Source organism: Salmo trutta, chromosome 25 (assembly GCF_901001165.1).
Source record: "Salmo trutta chromosome 25, fSalTru1.1, whole genome shotgun sequence".
Taxonomy (NCBI): domain Eukaryota; kingdom Metazoa; phylum Chordata; class Actinopteri; order Salmoniformes; family Salmonidae; genus Salmo; species Salmo trutta.
Genome location: NC_042981.1, coordinates 17,366,603 through 17,388,421, shown reverse-complemented (window position 1 = coordinate 17,388,421; position 21,819 = coordinate 17,366,603). Strand labels below are relative to the sequence as shown.

Genomic DNA, 21,819 nt, shown 5'->3' with positions numbered 1-21,819 from the left:
TCCAATGCCTTGTTCCTGTTCATATTGACAGATGGCAAAGTGCCAACCCAGAACACTGGGATCCTGTGTGAAACAACTCCCACTTTCTCTCCACCATTCAGCTTTGGTTGGGAGAGAATGCCCACTCTCACTATAATATTTACACTCTGTTTCAGTGTGCCATCATCACAACAACAGTGCATAGAACTATTAAAAACACGATTTTAGTTTGAAGGATAACATGAAAATATGAACACTTAACCGACACAAACAATTGGACACAGCTCCCTCAGCCTTCCTGCTCGTCCCTGGTGTTTTGTGTCGCAACAATTGCAGTGGGACAGCTGAGCCCAAAACAGACCCAGACAATGGAGCTTGGACTCTCAGCTTCACTGCTAAAGGCTATTGCATTATGATGACTGACAATAAAACAGCACAGCGATGTCTGGATTTCCAACTCAATATAGAAAAGGCTTGTATAAAAGGGTTGATAACTTTGTGTCTGTCAGTTGTGAGGGACACACTTTCTTTGATACAACGATCAATCCACTCATAAACTTACTTCCTATCACATTTTTGCATAAGATGCTTGATGCAGATATTTTACATGCACATTACAACATGTAAGTTGAACATCATCATGTACCATCATTGCATATGTATAGTTTATCTACTAGGGCTCTGTCAATCCTAATGGATTAAACCAAATCAGATTGAAATGAATTATACCTCCTGGATAGAACCAAATCAGGTTGAAATGAATTCTACCTCCTGGTTAGAACCAAATCAGGTTGAAATATATTCTACAATGAATTTCAACAGAAGACACTAATGTGTATAGAACAGTGTAAAAAATGTGTAGAAATGTAGGCTATGGTTGAGTGAGAGACAAGCTGTAGGGATTCCCCCTTCCCTCTAAGTCAAGATAAAAGCAAGAGCTTAACAAACAAGGTTTTGCAAATCTGCCTAGAATCTACTAGTGGAGCATTGAAAGTAAAGGCCTTAGGGTGAGCAGCATACTGTGTAGTATTAAAAACCTGCCGTTGCATTTCTCCAGAGAACTGTACACTTATTTATTAACAAAAAATAGGTTTGTCTGTCATATAAAACCCTCATGAAATATTATTGTAATTCACATGAATGTTACTGAAATTCTTCAGATGGCTTCTTTCAGATGTTCATTTCCCTGTAATAAACTTGTTATAACCATGTAATAACTTGGTTTGGCTCCACACTACAACGTAACCACAAAGATATGTCAGTAGCCTACTGTATTTGCAAAACTAGATGGTCCAAGCTTATGCACTATTGAACAATGTAGGTTATTACATTCTCTACGTAAATGTTTATTCTGGTTGACAATGTGCCATCTCTTGGACATGATCCCTAATCACTGGTCTCTAATCACAATCACAAAAATAAGCCTCCAAATATTCAGGCGTTAGCTAATACTATTTCCAGACATGATCAATTCACACAATTACATAGCAACCATGCGCGAGCATCGCGCCCCTGCTTTGAGCCCTAATGGAAAAGTTACTGGAGAGAGAGAGAGTGGGTGAGAGCAGGATGTATCAGTCGCCATTACTGACTGGGATAAGAGAGAGAGGAGGGAGCAGGTCTCCGATTACACGCATACCACCAATTAAACAAAATATATAAAAACAAACACATTTGGAATAGAAAGAGGATAAACGGAACGTTCCCCGTGAATTGCAGTGAGCGAGCCGTTGATAAATAGAATTTGCTGGAGTAAAATAATACACTTGGAATGCTACCTTTTTTTCGTGGTCTCGGAGCTGGGAGCGACCATGTTAGGTAGGGGAATGTATTTGGAATGGACTGAATCGAATTTCTTCATTAGCTACATCCTGGATAAAATTGTCTGTGTCAAATAAATTCAATTTTTTTCAGTTAAGGATCAAGGGAGGTAACGAAATATTCCGACAAGGTCATTCGTTTGTATTTTGCGCTGAGTGAAATGTATTATCGTTCGACCAGCTACCACTATTTCGCTAACTAACTAGGCAGTGTTAGCTACAGCTAGCTAGTGGGCTAAGCTCAGCCTGAGACTACTCTGGAAGCAAGCGATTTTAGTTTAGGCCCTTGAGTTGGCTATACAAGTCATTCTTCCAACCAAATGCCATTGATGATGGGGTTATCATTGTCATAGTTCTGATACAATGGCATAGCCAGACGTAATCTTTTATTGCATGGGTTATTATAATTGTAACCATATGCAGATAAAGCAAACCACGTTTGCTAGCAACCTAATTGGAAGTGTGACAGTTTCACTTGCTGGACGTTTCTTGCTTGATAGTTCGCACGCAGTTAATGTTAGCTAGCTAGGACAGGTACATTAGCTAGCTAACTAATGAACCTCGGATTGTTGCAAGATGATAATTGTTTCTGACAAGTTGTCCAGAGCAGCGTCGTGCTTTTGAATAACCTCTACATCTCGTTGTAGAGGATTGCTTTTTAGTTTTCATGGTGTGCCTCCCTGGCAATGACATTGTTGGTTGACTACCATTATCATTAATCAATGACCGGGGTTTAGACGGGCGCACCGTTCAGAACGTAGCAGACCGGAAAGAAATGTAACCACAGCCAGGTACTACAGTGGTTTGCTAGTGAGAGGCTTACCTTCTCACCTGGGCAGTACTAGTCACACATCTCGATAATAACAAAAAATGCAGTAGATATGCAATAGCTAAATTCCTGTTTAATACTAGAAGCGTGGGACCGGTGTAACTACAGTATTATAAATCGGACGTCAAAACTGGACTGTTTGCTTTTTAAGATGTCATGATGATGGGGTGTGTTGCATGATTCTTAGCTGACGAACATACGAAGTGCAACATATAATAGCCAGTATTGTTGTCAAAAGGTTCAATAATGGAAGGTGCAATAGTTCTCTAGTAACATCTGCAACAATAGTATTGCTGGAGTAAACTGAAATGTAATCTATATTGAATGATGATGAATAGTAGGTTTCTGGGATTTGATAAATAAGTAAATTATGATCTTGTCTCATTACGCTTTTTTTCATTATTTCTAGGTCACTGCCTCCAAGTCTGAAGTTGCATAACATTTTTTATCTTCTGCATAAATTGGATAAAAGGGAGTTTTTTTAATGGAATGGCCAATATCTGTGGGAGGAAATTACTCATGAAAAGAGTCACTGACACTGAACAAGAAACTTATTTGTTACACTCCTACAGACAGTACAGGATTTATCAACATTTTTATTTGCAGGTTATCGCATTTTATTTTGCAGGTTAACCTCTGTTGTAGGTTATTGCCTCATATGACTGACAGTCTCTAGAGCGGAAATAGCCTACTGTAACTGTTCAGATTTTATCATTAGTCCTGTGGACTGTTTGCAAAAGTTGTTCCCTATAAAGGGAATAGGGTGTCATTTGGTACACAGACCATATTAGGCCTATATGATCTGTTTTTTTGTGTTCCTATGTGTGTGTAGTTCAATTATACACTTTCTTTTTCAGGGAGGTCATAATAATGAAGAACCAGTTGCCCTATCCCAGCTCGAGGATCTAGGAGGATAGAGGGATTCACCACTAAAGGGAGAAAGCCATGAATGTGCACCACCACCCTATCTAACCAATTGGAGTGGAATGATAGCTGTGCTGGTAGAAACCTTTCTTGAAATTGACAAAGCAATGACAGGGGGAATATAATGGCCAAGAACAAGGAGGCACGCCCCCTAACATATGCTGTCAGTGTTGTCGGCCTCTCAGGGACAGAGAAGGAGAAGGGCAACTGTGGCGTGGGCAAGTCCTGCCTATGCAACAGATATGTGTGTTCCAACGCTGACGGTTACTACACTGAGCACACTTCTGTGTTGAGCACAATTGACTTTGGAGGTCGCGTGGTGAACAATGATCACTTCCTCTACTGGGGTGAAGTGCCACACCGAAGCGATGACGGGCTCGAGTGTAAAATTCAAATCATTGAACAAACAGAGTTCATTGATGATCAGACTTTCTTGCCACATCGCAGCACAAACCTGCAGCCCTATAGTAAAAGGGCTGCAGCCTCCAAGCTACAGTCTGCTGAGAAGCTGATGTACATTTGCACCGACCAGCTTGGCCTGGAACAGGATTTTGATCAGAAGCAGATGGCTGATGGGAAACTGAACATTGATGGTTTTTTATTGTGCATAGACGTGAGCAAAGGCTGCAATAGGAAATTTGAGGATCAGATGAAATTTGTCAACAGCCTTTATTCTCAAATGCTCAAATCGAAAAAGCCCATCGTCATTGCTGCAACGAAATGTGACGAGTGCATGGAGCAGTATCTAAGGGACCTTCAGGTGTTCGCTGCAAGCAAAAAGAACCTCCTGGTGGTAGAAACATCAGCTCGATCTAGAATCAATGTAGACCTGTGTTTTAACGCGTTGACCCAGCAGATGGACAAACCACGTGGCAAACCCAAAATCATTCCTTATTTGGAGGCCTATAAAGTTCAGAGACAGTTAGTAGCCACAGTGTCCGACAAGTTTGAAAAGAGGATTGTACAAACCGTCAGAGATTATCACACAAGTTGGAAAACAGTGAGTAACATGTTGAAAAACCACCCCGACTATGAGGAATACATCAACTTGGAAGGCACCCGAAAAGCTAGAAACACCCTCAACAAGCACATCGAACAGCTGAAGCAGGAACATATCAGGAAAAGGAGGGAAGAATACTTCTCGAGCCTGCCAAAAATTCTCAATAACTTGCTCAACAACTTGGAAGAACTCGAGAACCTGAGCTGGTCGGAGGCTCAAAGTATCTTGAAGAGCAGGGCTGAGTTTCATTTCTGGTTTGTGGTGCTGGAGCACACTCCGTGGGATGAGACGGACCAAATTGACAAAGTCAACGACAGAAGAGTGCCCTTTGATCTCCTCAAAACGTTGGAAGGGGAGAAGATTTTTCAGAACCATGTCCAGCATCTGTTCTCAGAGAAAATGCGGTTAGAAATGAAGAATAGATTCAAGAAGACATTAGATAGAGTCCATTTCATCAACCCTGGACAACCCTGGGAAGAGGTCATGTGTTTTGTCATGGAGGACGAGGCCTACAAGTATATCAGTGAATCTGATCACAGGGATGTTTATAGCCAGCATCAGCAGGAAATAGTTGAAAGGGCCAAAGAGGAATTTCAGGAAATGCTTTTTGAACACGCAGAGCTGTTTTATGACCTTGATTTAAACGCCACACCAAGCTGTGACAAAATGAGCGAGATCCACACTGTGCTTAACGAGGAGCCCAGATACAGAGCCCTGCAGAAACTGGCCCCGGACAGGGAGTCACTTCTTCTCAAGCACATCGGGTTCGTCTACCACCCCACGAAGGAGACGTGTCTGAGCGGACAGAGCTGCGTTGACATGAATGTCGAGCAGGTACTGGCTAACAGGCTAGTTCAGCTGGACCACAGTCGCTCTAATCTCTACTATAACAGTGCCAACATTGATAAAGTCAATTTGTGTCTCTTGGGAAGGGAGGGTCTCGCACAAGAACTTGCAAATGAAATCCGAGCCCAGTCCACAGACGACGAGTACACCCTGGATGGAAAAATCTATGAACTGGAGCTTCTGCCTGTTGATGTCAACTCAACGTTGCTCTTTAGCCATATGTGGGCGTCGACCTTCAAACCTCACGGAATCTTCTGTGTTTTCAGCTCCATAGAGTCGCTAAATTGTATTGGCGACTGCGTAGGGCGAATCAGGGCAGAGATTGCACAGAACAGGAGGGAGAGATACGCTCCGCCATTGCCATTCATTCTAATTCTAGCAAACCAGAGAGACAACGTTTTCAAAAATATGCCTATCTTAAGGCATCAGGGCCAACAGCTTGCAAATAAGCTACAGTGCACCTTTGTAGATATACCTTCTGCTACCTTTCCACGGAAGTTTAACGAGTTACAAATTAAACAGGCTCTCAGAGGAGTATTAGAAGGACTAAAGCACAACTTTGATGTGATGAGCCCTCTGCCGTCCATCAAAGACATGTCAACGACCGACTTGAGGATTGTTATGTGTGCTGTGTGTGGGGATCCATTTAGCGTAGACCTCATCCTCTCACCTTTCCTGGATTCACATTCCTGCAGCGCTGGGCAACCTGGCCAAAGTAACACTCTGATCCTCAACAAAATCATCGGCGACAGTCGCAGAAGAATACAGGTCACTGTCCTCTCCTACCACTCCTCCATCGGAATCAGGAAGGACGAGCTCGTCCATGGATACATCCTGGTCTACTCAGCAAAACGCAAGTCCTCCATGGCGATGCTCAGAGCTTTCCTGGCGGAGGTCCAAGATGTTATCCCTGTTCAAATGGTGGCCGTCACAGACAGTCAAGCAGACTTCTTTGAGAATGACCCAATCAAAGACCTCATGACTGAAGGGGAGCACATCGCTACGGAGATAACCGCCAAATTCACAGCTCTATACTCTCTGTCTCAGTACCATCGGCAGACGGAAGTCTTCACGCCGTTCTTCAACGAGGTGCTAGAGAAGAAGAGCAGCATCGAGAGCGCCTTCATGTTTGACAGCTCTCGAGACTGCACGGGTGCGAGTGAAGATGTCTTCCCCCAGTCTCCCCACAGCCATTCCCCTGCTTACAGTTACTACCCTGACTCAGAGGACGACACCGAGGCTCCTCCGCCCTACAGCCCCATCGGGGACGACGTGCAGCTTCTTCCAACGCTTAGCGAACGTGGAAAGTGTAGGATCGATCTGGAGGGGAACGAGTACCCTGTCCATAGCACACCTATCGGTGACCAAGAGCGCAACCACAGAGTGCCTCCCCCGGTTAGACCCAAGCCTATACTATCCAAGCCCAACGTGAAGAAGTTGGACCCCAATCTCCTGAAGACCATCGAGGCTGGAATGAGGAGCAACAGACGACAACGCAGCCCCATGGCCCAAGGTGAAGACGTCGAGGCCTCCGACAATTACGCAGACCCCGTAGACACTCTCCTGAAATCAAAGGGCTTTACCGACAACATCTACGCTGTCCCGGAGGACACCCACAGCAGGACCCTCAAAATGCGCAACTCGTTTGAGGGGCTTCACGTCTTACACGGGGACGAGGAGAACGGCTTCGACCACAAGGCGCAGGCCAGCAGGAGGCCCTCCAAGTATAAGCACCGCTCCAAAATACTCTTCAGCAAAACCAAGATGTACCACAGACGTGTCCACTCCGACGTCAGCGATGATGAGTCTGGGCCGGCCATGCAGAAGAAGAAGAAGGGCAGGGCCCATCGGGGCAGTGAGGAAGACCCCCTGCTGTCCCCAGCGGACCCCTGGAAGGGAGGGATAGACAACCCTGCCATCACCTCCGATCCAGAGCAGGATGACATGAAGAAGAAAAAGAAGAAAACGCCAAAGACAAAGGAACCTAAAAAGGTAGGCATTCTGATTCATGATACTATAACACAGATTCAGAATGGTCTGCTCTCATGATTACTATAACACAGATTCAGAATGGTCTGCTCTCATGATTACTATAACACAGATTCAGAATGGTCTGCTCTCATGATTACTATAACACAGATTCAGAATGGTCTGCTCTCATGATTACTATAACACAGATTCAGAATGGTCTGCTCTCATGATTACTATAACACAGATTCAGAATGGTCTGCTCTCATGATTACTATAACACAGATTCAGAATGGTCTGCTCTCATGCACTGAAGAAAATCAATGTTTGAACTATCACACTGAGAGTAAATGTGACTTGTACTTTCTGTTGAATGTTGCAACATCACTTTATCCTGGACAAGCATGCACTCCCATTCCTTAGCAATTATCATGGGATATAACACAAGCAATGACAACATAATCACGGTTAAATGTGACCGCTATAGTTGAGGAGTGAGAGGAGAATTGGGCATCCCACTGTATTGTAGTCTGGTCTGTTAAAGGCATTTGGAGGAAGGCAGGGTTCCCAGGGTGTGGAGGAAGTGCACTGAGGCATGAATCAGTGGACAGCTTTTATGGTCCAAATGGCACCCTATTCCCTATATAGTGCACTACATTTGACCAAAGCCCTATGGTCTCTGGTCAAAAGTAGTACACTATATAGGGAATAGGGTGACATTTGGGACATAAAAGCTGTCCACTTCACATTTTCACTACAGTACTGTACAGTAGGTCCACACTCACAGTGACGTTTCAAGGAGCTTGCTTCATTCTTAATTTTGTAAAATGATTTTGTCTGCACATAACAGGACAATCATACACAAATGTTTTGGCTAAAAGCCAATCTTCATATATTAGAATCCCGAATTGTTTTCACTACAGTAGCACCACTGCCATTAAGTATACTCTCATTGTTTGAACATTTTGCTGTCTTTGATAATCAGGCAACAGAACATTAACAAAAAAAACCTGGGAACAAAATGTTAGTTCTCGCAAGGTGTTTTACACTTTTCTTTTTCAATTAGAGCTTAAGTCTTGTGGAGAATGACAACTCTTTTGAAGAATTGAAATTGAAAGAATGAACTTTATTTCTGTAGTTTGTTTTGAAAACGATGCTATTATCTTTTCCTTCAATTCACAGCCAAAATCCAAGCCCACAAAGCCTTTGTACCCTCCCACACGGAGGAATTGGGAGAGCCATTACTTTGGTGTTCCCCTACAGAACCTGGTCACCCCGGACCGGCCAATCCCCTTGTTCATTGAGAAGTGTGTGGACTACATTGAACGCACTGGTAGGTTATTTTCTATCAGTTCTCCCTCATCCCTGATTGGAGTTGTTGTTACTATTTGACTGTGTGTGTGTGTGTGTGTGTGTGTGTGTGTGTGTGTGTGTGTGTGTGTGTGTGTGTGTGTGTGTGTGTGTGTGTGTGTGTGTGTGTGTGTGTGTGTGTGTGTGTGTGTGTGTGTGTCTGTGTGTGTGTGTGTGTGTGTGTGTGAGAGAGAGAAAACATAGGCTACCCCAAATATGTATGCTATTTGGTCGGAATTCACTTGAGCCTTTTGTGGCTGCTGCTAACAAAATGTGGCATTCATTCATGCTGCCTTTTCACTATTAGCTGACAGTTCTTGGGATTTCAGTTGTGTGATAATATGATAACCCCTCTGCTCCAACTGACTGGCATGACCTTTATGACAGAACGTCATTGTGGTTGAGTTTACTGTTATTGCATTACAAACCACTGATTTCCAGAAAGAGAGAGGATTAATTTATTACAGGTATTGTATGATTCCTTTTTAGATTCCCCGCCTGTTTGTATCGACTTAACTTGCGTAACATGTGCTTAAGCTCTTACTTAGCGCACTTGATCCTTTTAATTGTTGGATCTCATGTAATGTTAGGGGTTAATCTAGTGATTCATTCGGCCCATGGGTTTTAAACAAGCGTATACACTGACATGCCAAGCTACATTTGTTCACAATCCTTTAGTAGTCAAACGTAGCATTGTAGCAATATTGTTTCCCCTTGCAGTGAATCAAAGGGCTTGATTCGCCTTAGTTTCTGCAAAGTGCATCAGTCGCCAGACGTAAGCCATGACTGGAGAGAGAAGGCTCCTCTAACTGCTTACACACTCAATTGAGGATTTCATTAAACGCTTCCTTTCCCCCCACTAATAAATTGTGTTTAATGGGGGGCAGAAGAGAAGAGGGCGATGACTGGGCATGGTGAATGATTAACTGGAATTTGATGTTGATGCATTTTGAAATCTCATTGGCCATTATTCTCTCAGCACTTAGCCTAATGCTAACGCCGACCAATATTATGAATGCAGCAGCAGAAATCTCCCTCTAGGTTATTCGTAATGATATCTGATTTGTAAATTTGCAGTTTACCGTACTGTCTGGAACTGGAAATGATATAATATCTGACTGCAGTGAACCCTCAATGCAGCATTATTTTTATGTATTTTCTAAATTAAAAAAAGGTGGGCTTTCCATTTATTTTGGGGGGGTTGAAAGTAATCTCTGAACATATGTTTAACCAAGCTCAGTAAAAAGCGGAATATTTTTGTTTGCTATGAAGTCAATGGAATAGAGTAAATTCTTTCCAGTAGTAGTCATTGGAAACTTCCTGCTTGCTAGGCTATTGGTATAAGGGGCATCTTTCCCCCCCTACTTCGAGAGGTGAATCTGCAGGTAAGCATTTCATTGCACTGTGTACTCCATGCATATCATGTGTATATGATGAAAAAACTAACTTGAAACCTGAACATGACCGCCGTGTTCAATGGAAACATTGACTGGTAGGCTACTCATCAATACCCAGTGAGTGAGAAGCCTGAGGTCTCAGACAAGCCAACATTGTGGTGAATATCAAATAGGTGAATTTCACACAGATCTGAGTAGCCTAGTTTGTGGCAGGTTTACATGCCTTTGAAGCAGTAGGCTGTGTGGCAATGAAACAAGCCCAGCACACTGCTGTGTGGCAATGAAACAAGCCCAGCACACTGCTGTGTGGCAATGAGACAAGCCCAGCACACTGCTGTGTGGCAATGAAACAAGCCCAGCACACTGCTGTGTGGCAATGAAACAAGCCCAGCACACTGCTGTGTGGCAATGAGACAAGCCCAGCACACTGCTGTGTGGCAATGAAACAAGCCCAGCACACTGCTGTGTGGCAATGAAACAAGCCCAGCACACTGCTGTGTGGCAATGAAACAAGCCCAGCACACTGCTGTGTGGCAATGAAACAAGCCCAGCACGCTGCTGTGTGGCAATGAGACAAGCCCAGCACACTGCTGTGTGGCAATGAAACAAGCCCAGCACGCTGCTGTGTGGCAATGAAACAAGCCCAGCACACTGCTGTGTGGCAATGAGACAAGCCCAGCACACTGCTGTGTGGCAATGAAACAAGCCCAGCACACTGCTGTGTGGCAATGAAACAAGCCCAGCACACTGCTGTGTGGCAATGAGACAAGCCCAGCACACTGCTGTGTGGCAATGAGACAAGCCCAGCACACTGCTGTGTGGCAATGACACAAGCCCAGCACACTGCTGTGTGGCAATGAAACAAGCCCAGCACACTGCTGTGTGGCAATGAAACAAGCCCAGCACACTGCTGTGTGGCAATGAAACAAGCCCAGCACACTGCTGTGTGGCAATGACACAAGCCCAGCGGTGGCGATGGTTATAGACTTTTAAAACATTTCAATCAGCTTTTTTGTATCGTATTTTGGACCAAAGTGAGGCTCTCTCTCAACTAGCCTACCTTTTGTCCCTTGCCTTAGGATTCACCATCTTCATCGAATGTTTTCATCATTTATCTGCAGATAGTTGCCAAAAAGCCTACCAGTGTGCAAATTAGGGAGCCAAATAAACATCTCTCTTACCGATGCAATTCGATAGGCTACTGACGAGTTACTCACTTTAACGTCACTGTCTGGCAAGTCCTGATGGACTTCGTATCGAAATTACAAAAGAGATCTTTAGCTCACATGTCCCGATGTGATACCATGGACATATAACTAAGTTGTATGATTTATGAATGGCAAGGATGTATATGAGATTGACTTTATTCAGTCAGTTAAACACCATTTATAAACTAGTCAAGCTTACTGTTGGTCAATCAAAGCACAGTAAGCCTACGTGCAAGCACATCGTGGCTGCATATGAAACGCGAAAGAAAATAGATGAATGTGCCAGAAAACAATAGACTAAGTGGATTTCGACATTATATGGGACATGCAAATTGACTCACATAGATAATGAAGGAGCATGGTGCTCTCTCCCTCCGTGTAAAGACATTTGACTGTACAGCTGAAAATGAGTGTGTAACCGGCGGTATAGCCGACAGCCGGCGGTGTAGCCGACAGCCGGCGGTGTAGCCGACAGCCGGCGGTATAGCAGACAGCCGGCGGTATAGCCGGCGGTATAGCCGACAGCCGGCGGTATAGCCGACAGCCGGTGCTAGTGGAAAACACTGTCATACATCTTCACGTGTCAGTCATTGTGTCTAGTTTCTAAATGTTTTCTTTCTCTACCTGAAGATACTACTCATTCAACAAGTTTGCTTGTTTCTTGCTGTCTGTGTGACCCTCACTAGATTGTAGTGACTGGGGGATGAGGGGCTTTGCATGGTGTTGTGGACACTAGAACTGGTAGAATGGGGATGGAGACCTGAGAGAGAGGCCCTGCTGCTGCTTTAATGTCTGTTTCCCTACAGACCAGGCTCACCCAAATACTGTGACTTCTATTAGTTTTAAATGACAAGGGCCTGACATGACTCAGACAGGGCCTGGATTTAGCTCTGGGGGCCTTAGTTTCAACTGGACTGGAAGTTCTGTGCTAATAAAATAGTTCTTATAGGTATTAGGCTATCATCGTATCACTGAACATAACATACAACAGCACAGTGCTGCAGAGTGCAGGAAGAGGGCAGCTGGCTTCATCAAGAGTCTGAGGAATGCTGAAGCAAAATGAGCAATCACATTCAATTAACAGACACCCGTTGCTTCCCATTTTCTCTCTCCATGTCTCTCTCTTGCTCTCTCTTGCACTTTCTCTCTCTCCTGCCGCTATGGACGTTCTCATCTCTCCACATCACAAAATGGAGGAAAGGAAAAGAGAATGAAATAATGACTGACTGCACATATGTGCATAGGAAGCATGTTCAGACGGACACGCAGACTAGTAGTTAGGCTTGGGTCACAGAGAGAGAGAGCAGAATAGAAAGAGGATTGGGAGGCACAACTGAGCAAGAGGACAACTACATTAGAGTGTCTAGTTTGATAAACAGATGTCTCACAAGTCCTCAACTGGCAGCTTCATTAAATAGTACCCGCAAAACACGTCTCAACGTCAACAGTGACGAGGCAAAGAAAAAGCCATATCTCAGACTGGCCAATAAAAAGAAAAGATTAAGTTGGGCAACTCTGCCGAGAAGGCCAGCATCCAGCATCCTGGAGTCGCCTCTTCGCTGTTGACATTGAGACTGATGTTTTGCGGGTACTATTTAATGAAGGACTTGTGATTCTAATGTACTTGTCCTCTTGCTCAGTTGTGCACCGGGGCCTCCCACTCCTCTTTCTGTTCTGGTTAGAGCCAGTTTGCGCTGTTCTGTGAAGGGAATAGTACACTGCGTTATACGAGATCTTCAGTTTCTTGGCAATTTCTCGCATGGAATAGCCTTCATTACTCAGAACAAGAATAGACTGACGAGTTTCAGAAGACAGTTCTTTGTTTCTAGCCATTTTGAGCCTGTAATCAAACCCACAAATGCTGATGCTCCAGATACTCAACTAGTCTAAAGAAGGTCAGTTTTATTGCATCTTTAATCAGGACAACAGTTTTCAGCTGTGCTAACATAATTGCAAAAGGGTTTTCTAATGATCAATTAGCCTTTTAAAATGATAAACTTGGATTAGCTAACACAACGTGCCATTGGAACACAGGAGTGATGGTTGCTGATAATGGGCCTCTACATGTCACACCCTGACCATAGAGAGTATTTTATTCTCTATGTTGGTTAGGTCGGGGTGTGACAAGGGTGGGTGATTTAGGTTGTTTTATGTCTATGTTGGCCTGGTATGGTTCCCAATCAGAGGCAGCCGTTTATCGTTGTCTCTGATTGGGGATTATATTTAGGCAGCCATTTCCCCACTGTGTTTTGTGGGATCTTGTTTTGTTTTTGTGTAGTTGCCTGTGAGCACTCCAGAACGTCACGTTTCGTTTGTTCGTTTATTGTTTTGTATTTGCTGAAGTTTCACTTTATAATAAAGATGTGGAACGCTACGTACGCTGCGCCTTGGTCCAGTTCTTACGACGATCGTGACAATACACCTATGTAGATATTTCATAAATAGATCAGCCTTTTCCAGCGACAATAGTTAACAATGTCTACAATGTATTTCTGATAAATGTTATGTTATTTTAATGGACAAAAAAAATCGTTTTTCTTTCAAAAACAAGCACATCTAAAAGCGAACCGAAATCTTTGGAAAGGTAGTGTAAATGTGTGATGGGATGTGTAGAAATTATAGACATAATGGACAGTATGTGGATAAAATATTTAGTATATCTGTAGAATACATATGATAGAATAGTGTATATACACAGCAATAGTTGAATAGGATGACATTGACTAGAATACAGTATATACATATGAAATTAATAAAACAGTATGTAAACATTATTAAAGTGACCAGTGTCCCATTATTAAGGTGACCAGTGATTCCACCTCTAAGGTGCAGGGTTGAGTAACCGGGCGGTAGCCAGCTAGTGATGGCTATTTAACAGTCTGAAGCCTTGAGATAGAAGGCTTCAGCGTTGATGCACCTGTACGGACCTCGCCTTCTGGAAGATAGCGGGGTGAACAGGCCGTGGCTCAGGTGGTTGATGTGTCCTTCCTGTGACATCAGGTGCTGTAGGTGTCCTGGAAGGCAGGCAGTGTGCACCCGGTGATGCTTTGGCCAGACCGCACCACCCTCTGGAGAGCCTTGCGGTTGAGGGCGGTGCAGTTGCCGTACCAGGCGGTGACACAGCCCAACAGGATGCTCTCAATGGTGCATCTGTAAAAGTTTGTGAGGGTCTTAGGGAGCCTAGCTGAATTTCTTCAGCCTCCTGAGGTTGAAGAGGCGCTGTTGCGCCTTCTTTACCACACTGTCTGTGTGGGTGGACTATTTCAGATTATCAGAGATGTGTACACTGAGAAACTTGAAGCTTTTCACCTTCTCCACTGCGGCCCCGTCGATGTGGATGGGGCGTGCTCCCTCGGCTGTCTCCTGAGGTCCACGATCAGCTCCTTCGTTTTGTCGACGTTGAGTGAGAGGTTATTTTCCTGGCACCACTCTGTCAGGTCCCTCACTACCTCCTTGTAGGCTGTCTCATCATTGTTGGTAATCAGGCCTACTACTGTTATGTCGTCTACAAACTTGATGATTGAGTTGGAGGCGTGCATGGCCATGCAGTCATGGGTGAACAGGGAGTACAGGAGGGGGCTGAGAACGCACCCTTGTGGGGCCCCTGTGCTGAGGATCAGCGAAGTGGTGTTGTCACCACCTGGGGGCGGCCCGTCAGGAAGTCCAGGACACAGTTGCACAGGGCGGGGTTCAAACCCAGGGCCTCGAGCTTAATGATGAGCTTGGAGGGTACTATGGTGTTGAAGGCTGAGCTGTAGTCAATGAACAGCATTCTTACATAGGTATTCCTCTTGTCCAGATGGGATAGGGCAGTGTGCAGTGCAGTGGCGATTGCATCGTCTGTGGATCTATTTGGACGGTATGCAAATTGAAGTGGGCCTAGGGTATCAGGTAGGGTGGAGGTGATATGATCCTTGACTAGCCTCTCAAAGCACTTCATGATGACAGAAGTGAGTGCTACGGGGCGATAGTCATTTAGTTCAGTTATCTTTGCTTTCTTGGGTACAGGAACAATGGTGGATATCTTGAAGCAAGTGGGGACAGCAGACTGGGATATGTCTGAAAAACACTCCAGCCAGCTGGTCTGCACTTGCTCTGAGGACGCGGCTAGGGATTCCATCTGGGCTGGCAGCACTGCGAGGGTTAACATGCTTAAATATCTTACTTTCGTCGGCCTCGGAGAACGAGAGCCCACAGTCCTCGGGAGCGACCTGCGTCGGTGGCATATATATATATATATAACACAAAAGAGATTATTTCACAGAAAATAATGTTTGTTGAGTTTTGTCATAGTTTAAAGTGATGCTCTCATGTCTCGTCATTGAGCAGCCCAAGCGGAGCCGTTGTTCACACACACAGAGCACATGCAGCCTGCAGGGAGCGGGTGACACAGTGAGGAGCAGCGAATAGATTTACTAATGCAGTTATTTAAAATGTTGGTTTTTGGACAGAAGCAATTGGGACTGGGTAGCGTACGGCCTGAACGTCGCGGGCATGGGCTCTACGAAACATAGAAGATCATTTTAATTACACGCTCACCGTCGGTTGTACAGAGCAAGAGGTGGAGTCAGCTAGACTGTGCAGCTTTCTGAGAATCACTGGCATAGAAGGGCAGGTTTGAAGTGCAAAGTCTTTTATGGTGATTTGACGAGGCTATGCAACTTTTTTACAGACGGGGTGTTTCGATAGCTATGATGCAACCGTACAGTAAATTATGATATTTGGAGACTAGAAATACACGTGAACATTTATTTGGTGTAAAATTCCCCTTTAACCCACAACAGATGGATGAGGGGTCACAATACAGGACAACTGTCTTCTCTAAGTAACATTTGTGTACATAAAACGTAGGTTATACAGTAAGTAAAGGAGATGAGTGCATTGGTATTCCGTGAGCATAACGGATTTACTCCTACATTTGTTACACACAAGTAACTGAGACCAAACTTTATTTTGAAATATTGACCTGGTTAGCGCTTCTGTATCAGCCTTCATGTTGAGGCCTCACCTCAGTATGTCCTGATCAGAAGGGTCTCAGAACAGATCACCGGTATTGTAACGTTACTAACAGACACCAGGCAAGATGCTGATCAGTAGGGTCTCAGAACAGATCACCGGTATTGTAACGTTACTAACAGACACCAGGCAAGATGCTGATCAGTAGGGTCTCAGAACAGATCACCGGTATTGTAACGTTACTAACAGACACCAGGCAAGATGCTGATCAGTAGGGTCTCAGAACAGATCACCGGTATTGTAACGTTACTAACAGACACCAGGCAAGATGCTGATCAGTAGGGTCTCAGAACAGATCACCGGTATTGTAACGTTACTAACAGACACCAGGCAAGATGCTGATCAGTAGGGTCTCAGAACAGATCACCGGTATTGTAACGTTACTAACAGACACCAGGCAAGATGCTGATCAGTAGGGTCTCAGAACAGATCACCGGTATTGTAACGTTACTAACAGACACCAGGCAAGAGGCTGAGCAGAGAGAGGACTCAGAGCAGCTCACAGATAAATTATTAGACTGTAGTAGTGATTTAAATAGTTGGATGGCTCACAACTTCCGAGGTACTTATTGTTGGAGCCAAAGCACAGAGAGAGAATCTGCCGCACATTTTAATTCACAAGCAATAAAAAAAAACCTAGGCGTTATTTTAGATTCTGAACTAAATTTCAAATCACACATTAGGAATGTGAACAAAATAGCTTTTTACCATCTGAGGAACATTGCCAAGGTGCAGCCGTTTCTCTCTCAGACTGATACAGAGAGACTCATCCATGATTTTATTACAAGCAGGCTTGACTACTGTAATGCTCTCCTGTCTGGTCTACCCAAGAAAGCCATTGGTCAACTACAAAACATACAGAATGCTGCAGCACGGGTACTGACCAAGACCAGATGGACAGGACATATTACACCGGTTATAAGGTCTCTGCACTGGCCGCCTTTGAGTTTTAGAATTCATTTTAAGATTCTTCTAAGAGGCCTGCAGAGGCCTTTAGTTATTATGCCCCCAGCCTCTGGAATAGCCTGCCAGAGAACCTGAGGGGGGCCGACACTGTGGACATATATAAAAGAGATCTTAAAACATATCTTTTTAGCTTTGCTTTTCCTTAGGGTGCTTTTAATCGTTCAGTTTTTGTCATTCTTTTGGACTTTATTTTATGTTTGGTAAATATTTCAGCTTTTATTTTCATAGTTTTTTCCTGTGAAGCACGTTGCGTTGCATTCCATTTCTGAAATGTGCTGTATAAATAAAGCTTGATTTGATTTGATGCAGTTAAAATGACCATATGCTTTTTCAGGATTCAAAGTGACTTTATGCTGAGTGGAAAAGCTTCAGTCAGCTCTTTCACAATAGTGTATGCATGAGTGTGTGCACACTTAGCCCCTGGATCTGAAGATGGGGCTGCGGCTTCCTGTTTAGCATTCTCTTCAGCCTCAGGGATTACTCTGCTCCTCAATGGGTCAATGATTGTCAGGCCCCAGTCATGCTAGTCTCTGAGTTAATCACGCTAGCCGTCAATGTCAAACAACAGATTTCGCCCTCAAGAATACTCACTGTACTACAGTCAATATTGAATAGGAAATAGTCAAATGTTTTAAATATATATTCTAACTTATTCTTATCTAGGTTTATTATATATTTTGTTAGTCTTCTGTCTCTGTCTCACTCTCTCTCTCTTTCTCTCTCTGTGTCTCTTTCTCTCTCTTTCTCTGTCTCTCTCTCTGTCTCTCGCTTTCTTCTCTCGCTCTCTCTCTCTCCCCATAATGCCCTGCAGCACATTGCCGTTGAGCCTCGGTGGAATTAGATGTTCAGGTGATTTGTTACGGCCCATCCAGGCAGGAGTTTTCAGGTAGAGCCTCAGTAAGCCAGACCCAGGGGAGTGGGAGGAGCTGTGGAGTCATGTTTCCTGGTTAGTGGTGAGCCAGGCCCAGGAGAATAGAGCTGGAGGGAGGAGCACGAGGAGGGCCATGATCAGATCTATTAGCCAAGCCTCCCTTCGATTCCAGCTCCAGCAGTAGCCTCTGGGGCTTGTTAAGCTTCATTGCAGGCCTTGTGCTCTGGTACTGAGATTGGGCTCTGCTCTGTGGGGTTGGTCTCTGCTCTGTGTGGTTGGTCTCTGCTCTGTGGGGCTGGGCTCTGCTCTGTGTGGTTGGTCTCTGTTCTGTGGGGTTGGGCTCTGCTCTGTGGGGCTGGTCTCTGCTCTGTGTGGTTGGTCTCTGCTCTGTGTGGTTGGTCTCTGCTCTGTGTGGTTGGTCTCTGCTCTGTGGGGCTGGGCTCTGCTCTGTGTGGTTGGTCTCTGCTCTGTGTGGTTGGTCTCTGCTCTGTGGGATTGGTCTCTGCTCTGTGTGGATGGACTCTGCTCTGTGTGGTTGGTCTCTGCTCTGTGTGGTTGGTCTCTGCTCTGTGTGGTTGGTCTCTGCTCTGTGTGGTTGGTCTCTGCTCTGTGGGGTTGGTCTCTGCTCTGTGTGGTTGGTCTGTGCTCTGTGTGGTTGGTCTCTGCTCTGTGTGGTTGGTCTCTGCTCTGTGTGGTTGGTCTCTGCTCTGTGTGGTTGGTCTCTGCTCTGTGTGGTTAGTCTCTGCTCTGTGGGGTTGGGCTCTGCTCTGTGGGGTTGGGCTCTGCTCTGTGGGGCTGGTCTCTGCTCTGTGTGGTTGGTCTCTGCTCTGTGGGGTTGATCTCTGCTCTGTGTGGTTGGTCTCTGCTCTGTGTGGTTGGTCTCTGCTCTGTGGGGTTGGTCTCTGCTCTGTGGGACTGGGCTCTGCTCTGTGTGGTTGGTCTCTGCTCTGTGGGGCTGGGCTCTGCTCTGTGTGGATGGACTCTGCTCTGTGTGGCTGGTCTCTGCTCTGTGTGGTTGGTCTCTGCTCTGTGGGGCTGGGCTCTGCTCTGTGTGGATGGACTCTGCTCTGTGTGGATGGACTCTGCTCTGTGTGGCTGGTCTCTGCTCTGTGGGGCTGGACTCTGCTCTGTGTGGTTGGTCTCTGCTCTGTGTGGTTGGTCTCTGCTCTGTGTGGTTGGTCTCTGCTCTGTGTGGATGGACTCTGCTCTGTGTGGTTGGTCTCTGCTCTGTGGGGCTGGGCTCTGCTCTGTGTGGTTGGTCTCTGCTCTGTGTGATTGGTCTCTGCTCTGTGGGGCTGGACTCTGCTCTGTGTGGTTGGTCTCTGCTCTGTGTGGTTGGTCTCTGCTCTGTGGGGTTGGTCTCTGCTCTGTGGGGCTGGTCTCTGCTCTGTGGGGCTGGTCTCTGCTCTGTGGGGCTGGACTCTGCTCTGTGTGGTTGGTCTCTGCTCTGTGTGGTTGGTCTCTGCTCTGTGTGGTTGGGCTCTGCTCTGTGTGGTTGGTCTCTGCTCTGTGTGGGTGGACTCTGGTCTGTGGAGTTGGGCTCTGCTCTGTGTGGTTGGTCTCTGTTCTGTGTGGTTGGTCTCTGCTCTGTGGGGCTGGTCTCTGCTCTGTGTGGTTGGTCTCTGCTCTGTGTGGTTGGTCTCTGCTCTGTGTGGTTGGTCTCTGCTCTGTGTGGTTGGTCTCTGCTCTGTGGGGCTGGTCTCTGCTCTGTGTGGTTGGTCTCTGCTCTGTGTGGTTGGTCTCTGCTCTGTGTGGTTGGTCTCTGCTCTGTGTGGTTGGTCTCTGCTCTGTGGGGCTGGTCTCTGCTCTGTGTGGTTGGTCTCTGCTCTGTGTGGATGGACTCTGCTCTGTGTTGTTGGTCTCTGCTCTGTGTGGTTGGTCTCTGCTCTGTGTTGTTGGTCTCTGCTCTGTGTGGTTGGTCTCTGCTCTGTGGGGCTGGTCTCTGCTCTGTGTGGTTGGTCTCTGCTCTGTGGGGTTGGTCTCTGCTCTGTGTGGTTGGTCTCTGCTCTGTGTGGTTGGTCTCTGCTCTGTGTGGTTGGTCTCTGCTCTGTGTGGTTGGTCTCTGCTCTGTGTGGATGGACTCTGCTCTGTGTGGTTGGTCTCTGCTCTGTGTGGTTGGTCTCTGCTCTGTGTGGTTGGTCTCTGCTCTGTGTGGGTGGACTCTGGTCTGTGGAGTTGGGCTCTGCTCTGTGTGGTTGGTCTCTGCTCTGTGTGGTTGGTCTCTGCTCTGTGTGGTTGGTCTCTGCTCTGTGGGGCTGGTCTCTGCTCTGTGTGGTTGGTCTCTGCTCTGTGTGGTTGGTCTCTGCTCTGTGTGGTTGGTCTCTGCTCTGTGTGGTTGGTCTCTGCTCTGTGGGGTTGGACTCTTCTCTGTGTGGTTGGTCTCTGCTCTGTGTGGTTGGTCTCTGCTCTGTGTGGTTGGTCTCTGCTCTGTGTGGGTGGACTCTGGTCTGTGGAGTTGGGCTCTGCTCTGTGTGGTTGGTCTCTGCTCTGTGTGGTTGGTCTCTGCTCTGTGTGGTTGGTCTCTGCTCTGTGGTTCTGGTCTCTGCTCTGTGTGGTTGGTCTCTGCTCTGTGTGGTTGGTCTCTGCTCTGTGTGGTTGGTCTCTGCTCTGTGGGGTTGGTCTCTGCTCTGTGGGGTTGGTCTCTGCTCTGTGGGGCTGGTCTCTGCTCTGTGTGGTTGGTCTCTGCTCTGTGTGGTTGGGCTCTGCTCTGTGGGGCTGGTCTCTGCTCTGTGTGGTTGGTCTCTGCTCTGTGGGGCTGGTCTCTGCTCTGTGTGGTTGGTCTCTGCTCTGTGTGGATGGACTCTGCTCTGTGTTGTTGGTCTCTGCTCTGTGTGGTTGGTCTCTGCTCTGTGTTGTTGGTCTCTGCTCTGTGTGGTTGGTCTCTGCTCTGTGGGGCTGGTCTCTGCTCTGTGTGGTTGGTCTCTGCTCTGTGTGGTTGGTCTCTGCTCTGTGTGGTTGGTCTCTGCTCTGTGTGGTTGGTCTCTGCTCTGTGGGGTTGGTCTCTGCTCTGTGGGGCTGGTCTCTGCTCTGTGTGGTTGGTCTCTGCTCTGTGTGGTTGGGCTCTGCTCTGTGGGGCTGGTCTCTGCTCTGTGTGGTTGGTCTCTGCTCTGTGGGGCTGGTCTCTGCTCTGTGTGGTTGGTCTCTGCTCTGTGTGGATGGACTCTGCTCTGTGTTGTTGGTCTCTGCTCTGTGTGGTTGGTCTCTGCTCTGTGTTGTTGGTCTCTGCTCTGTGTGGTTGGTCTCTGCTCTGTGGGGCTGGTCTCTGCTCTGTGTGGTTGGTCTCTGCTCTGTGGGGTTGGTCTCTGCTCTGTGTGGTTGGTCTCTGCTCTGTGTGGTTGGTCTCTGCTCTGTGTGGTTGGTCTCTGCTCTGTGTGGATGGACTCTGCTCTGTGTGGTTGGTCTCTGCTCTGTGTGGTTGGTCTCTGCTCTGTGTGGTTGGTCTCTGCTCTGTGTGGGTGGACTCTGCTCTGTGGGGCTGGTCTCTGCTCTGTGTGGTTGGTCTCTGCTCTGTGTGGGTGGACTCTGGTCTGTGGAGTTGGGCTCTGCTCTGTGTGGTTGGTCTCTGTTCTGTGTGGTTGGTCTCTGCTCTGTGGGGCTGGTCTCTGCTCTGTGTGGTTGGTCTCTGCTCTGTGTGGTTGGTCTCTG

General features: G+C 46.3%; 1 protein-coding gene across 1 annotated transcript in view; it reads left to right on the top strand.

Moving 5' to 3' along the window:
* The first annotated feature begins 1,510 nt into the window (after positions 1-1,510).
* Positions 1,511-21,819, top strand: part of LOC115162092 (rho GTPase-activating protein 5) — a 75,361-nt gene continuing 55,052 nt past the window's right edge. The window contains exons 1-3 of the mRNA XM_029713053.1: positions 1,511-1,797; positions 3,486-7,390; positions 8,549-8,699. Of these exons, the coding sequence (XP_029568913.1) occupies positions 3,677-7,390; positions 8,549-8,699 (3,865 nt within the window). The 5' untranslated portion in view covers positions 1,511-1,797; positions 3,486-3,676. The remainder of the gene's footprint in view (positions 1,798-3,485; positions 7,391-8,548; positions 8,700-21,819) is intronic.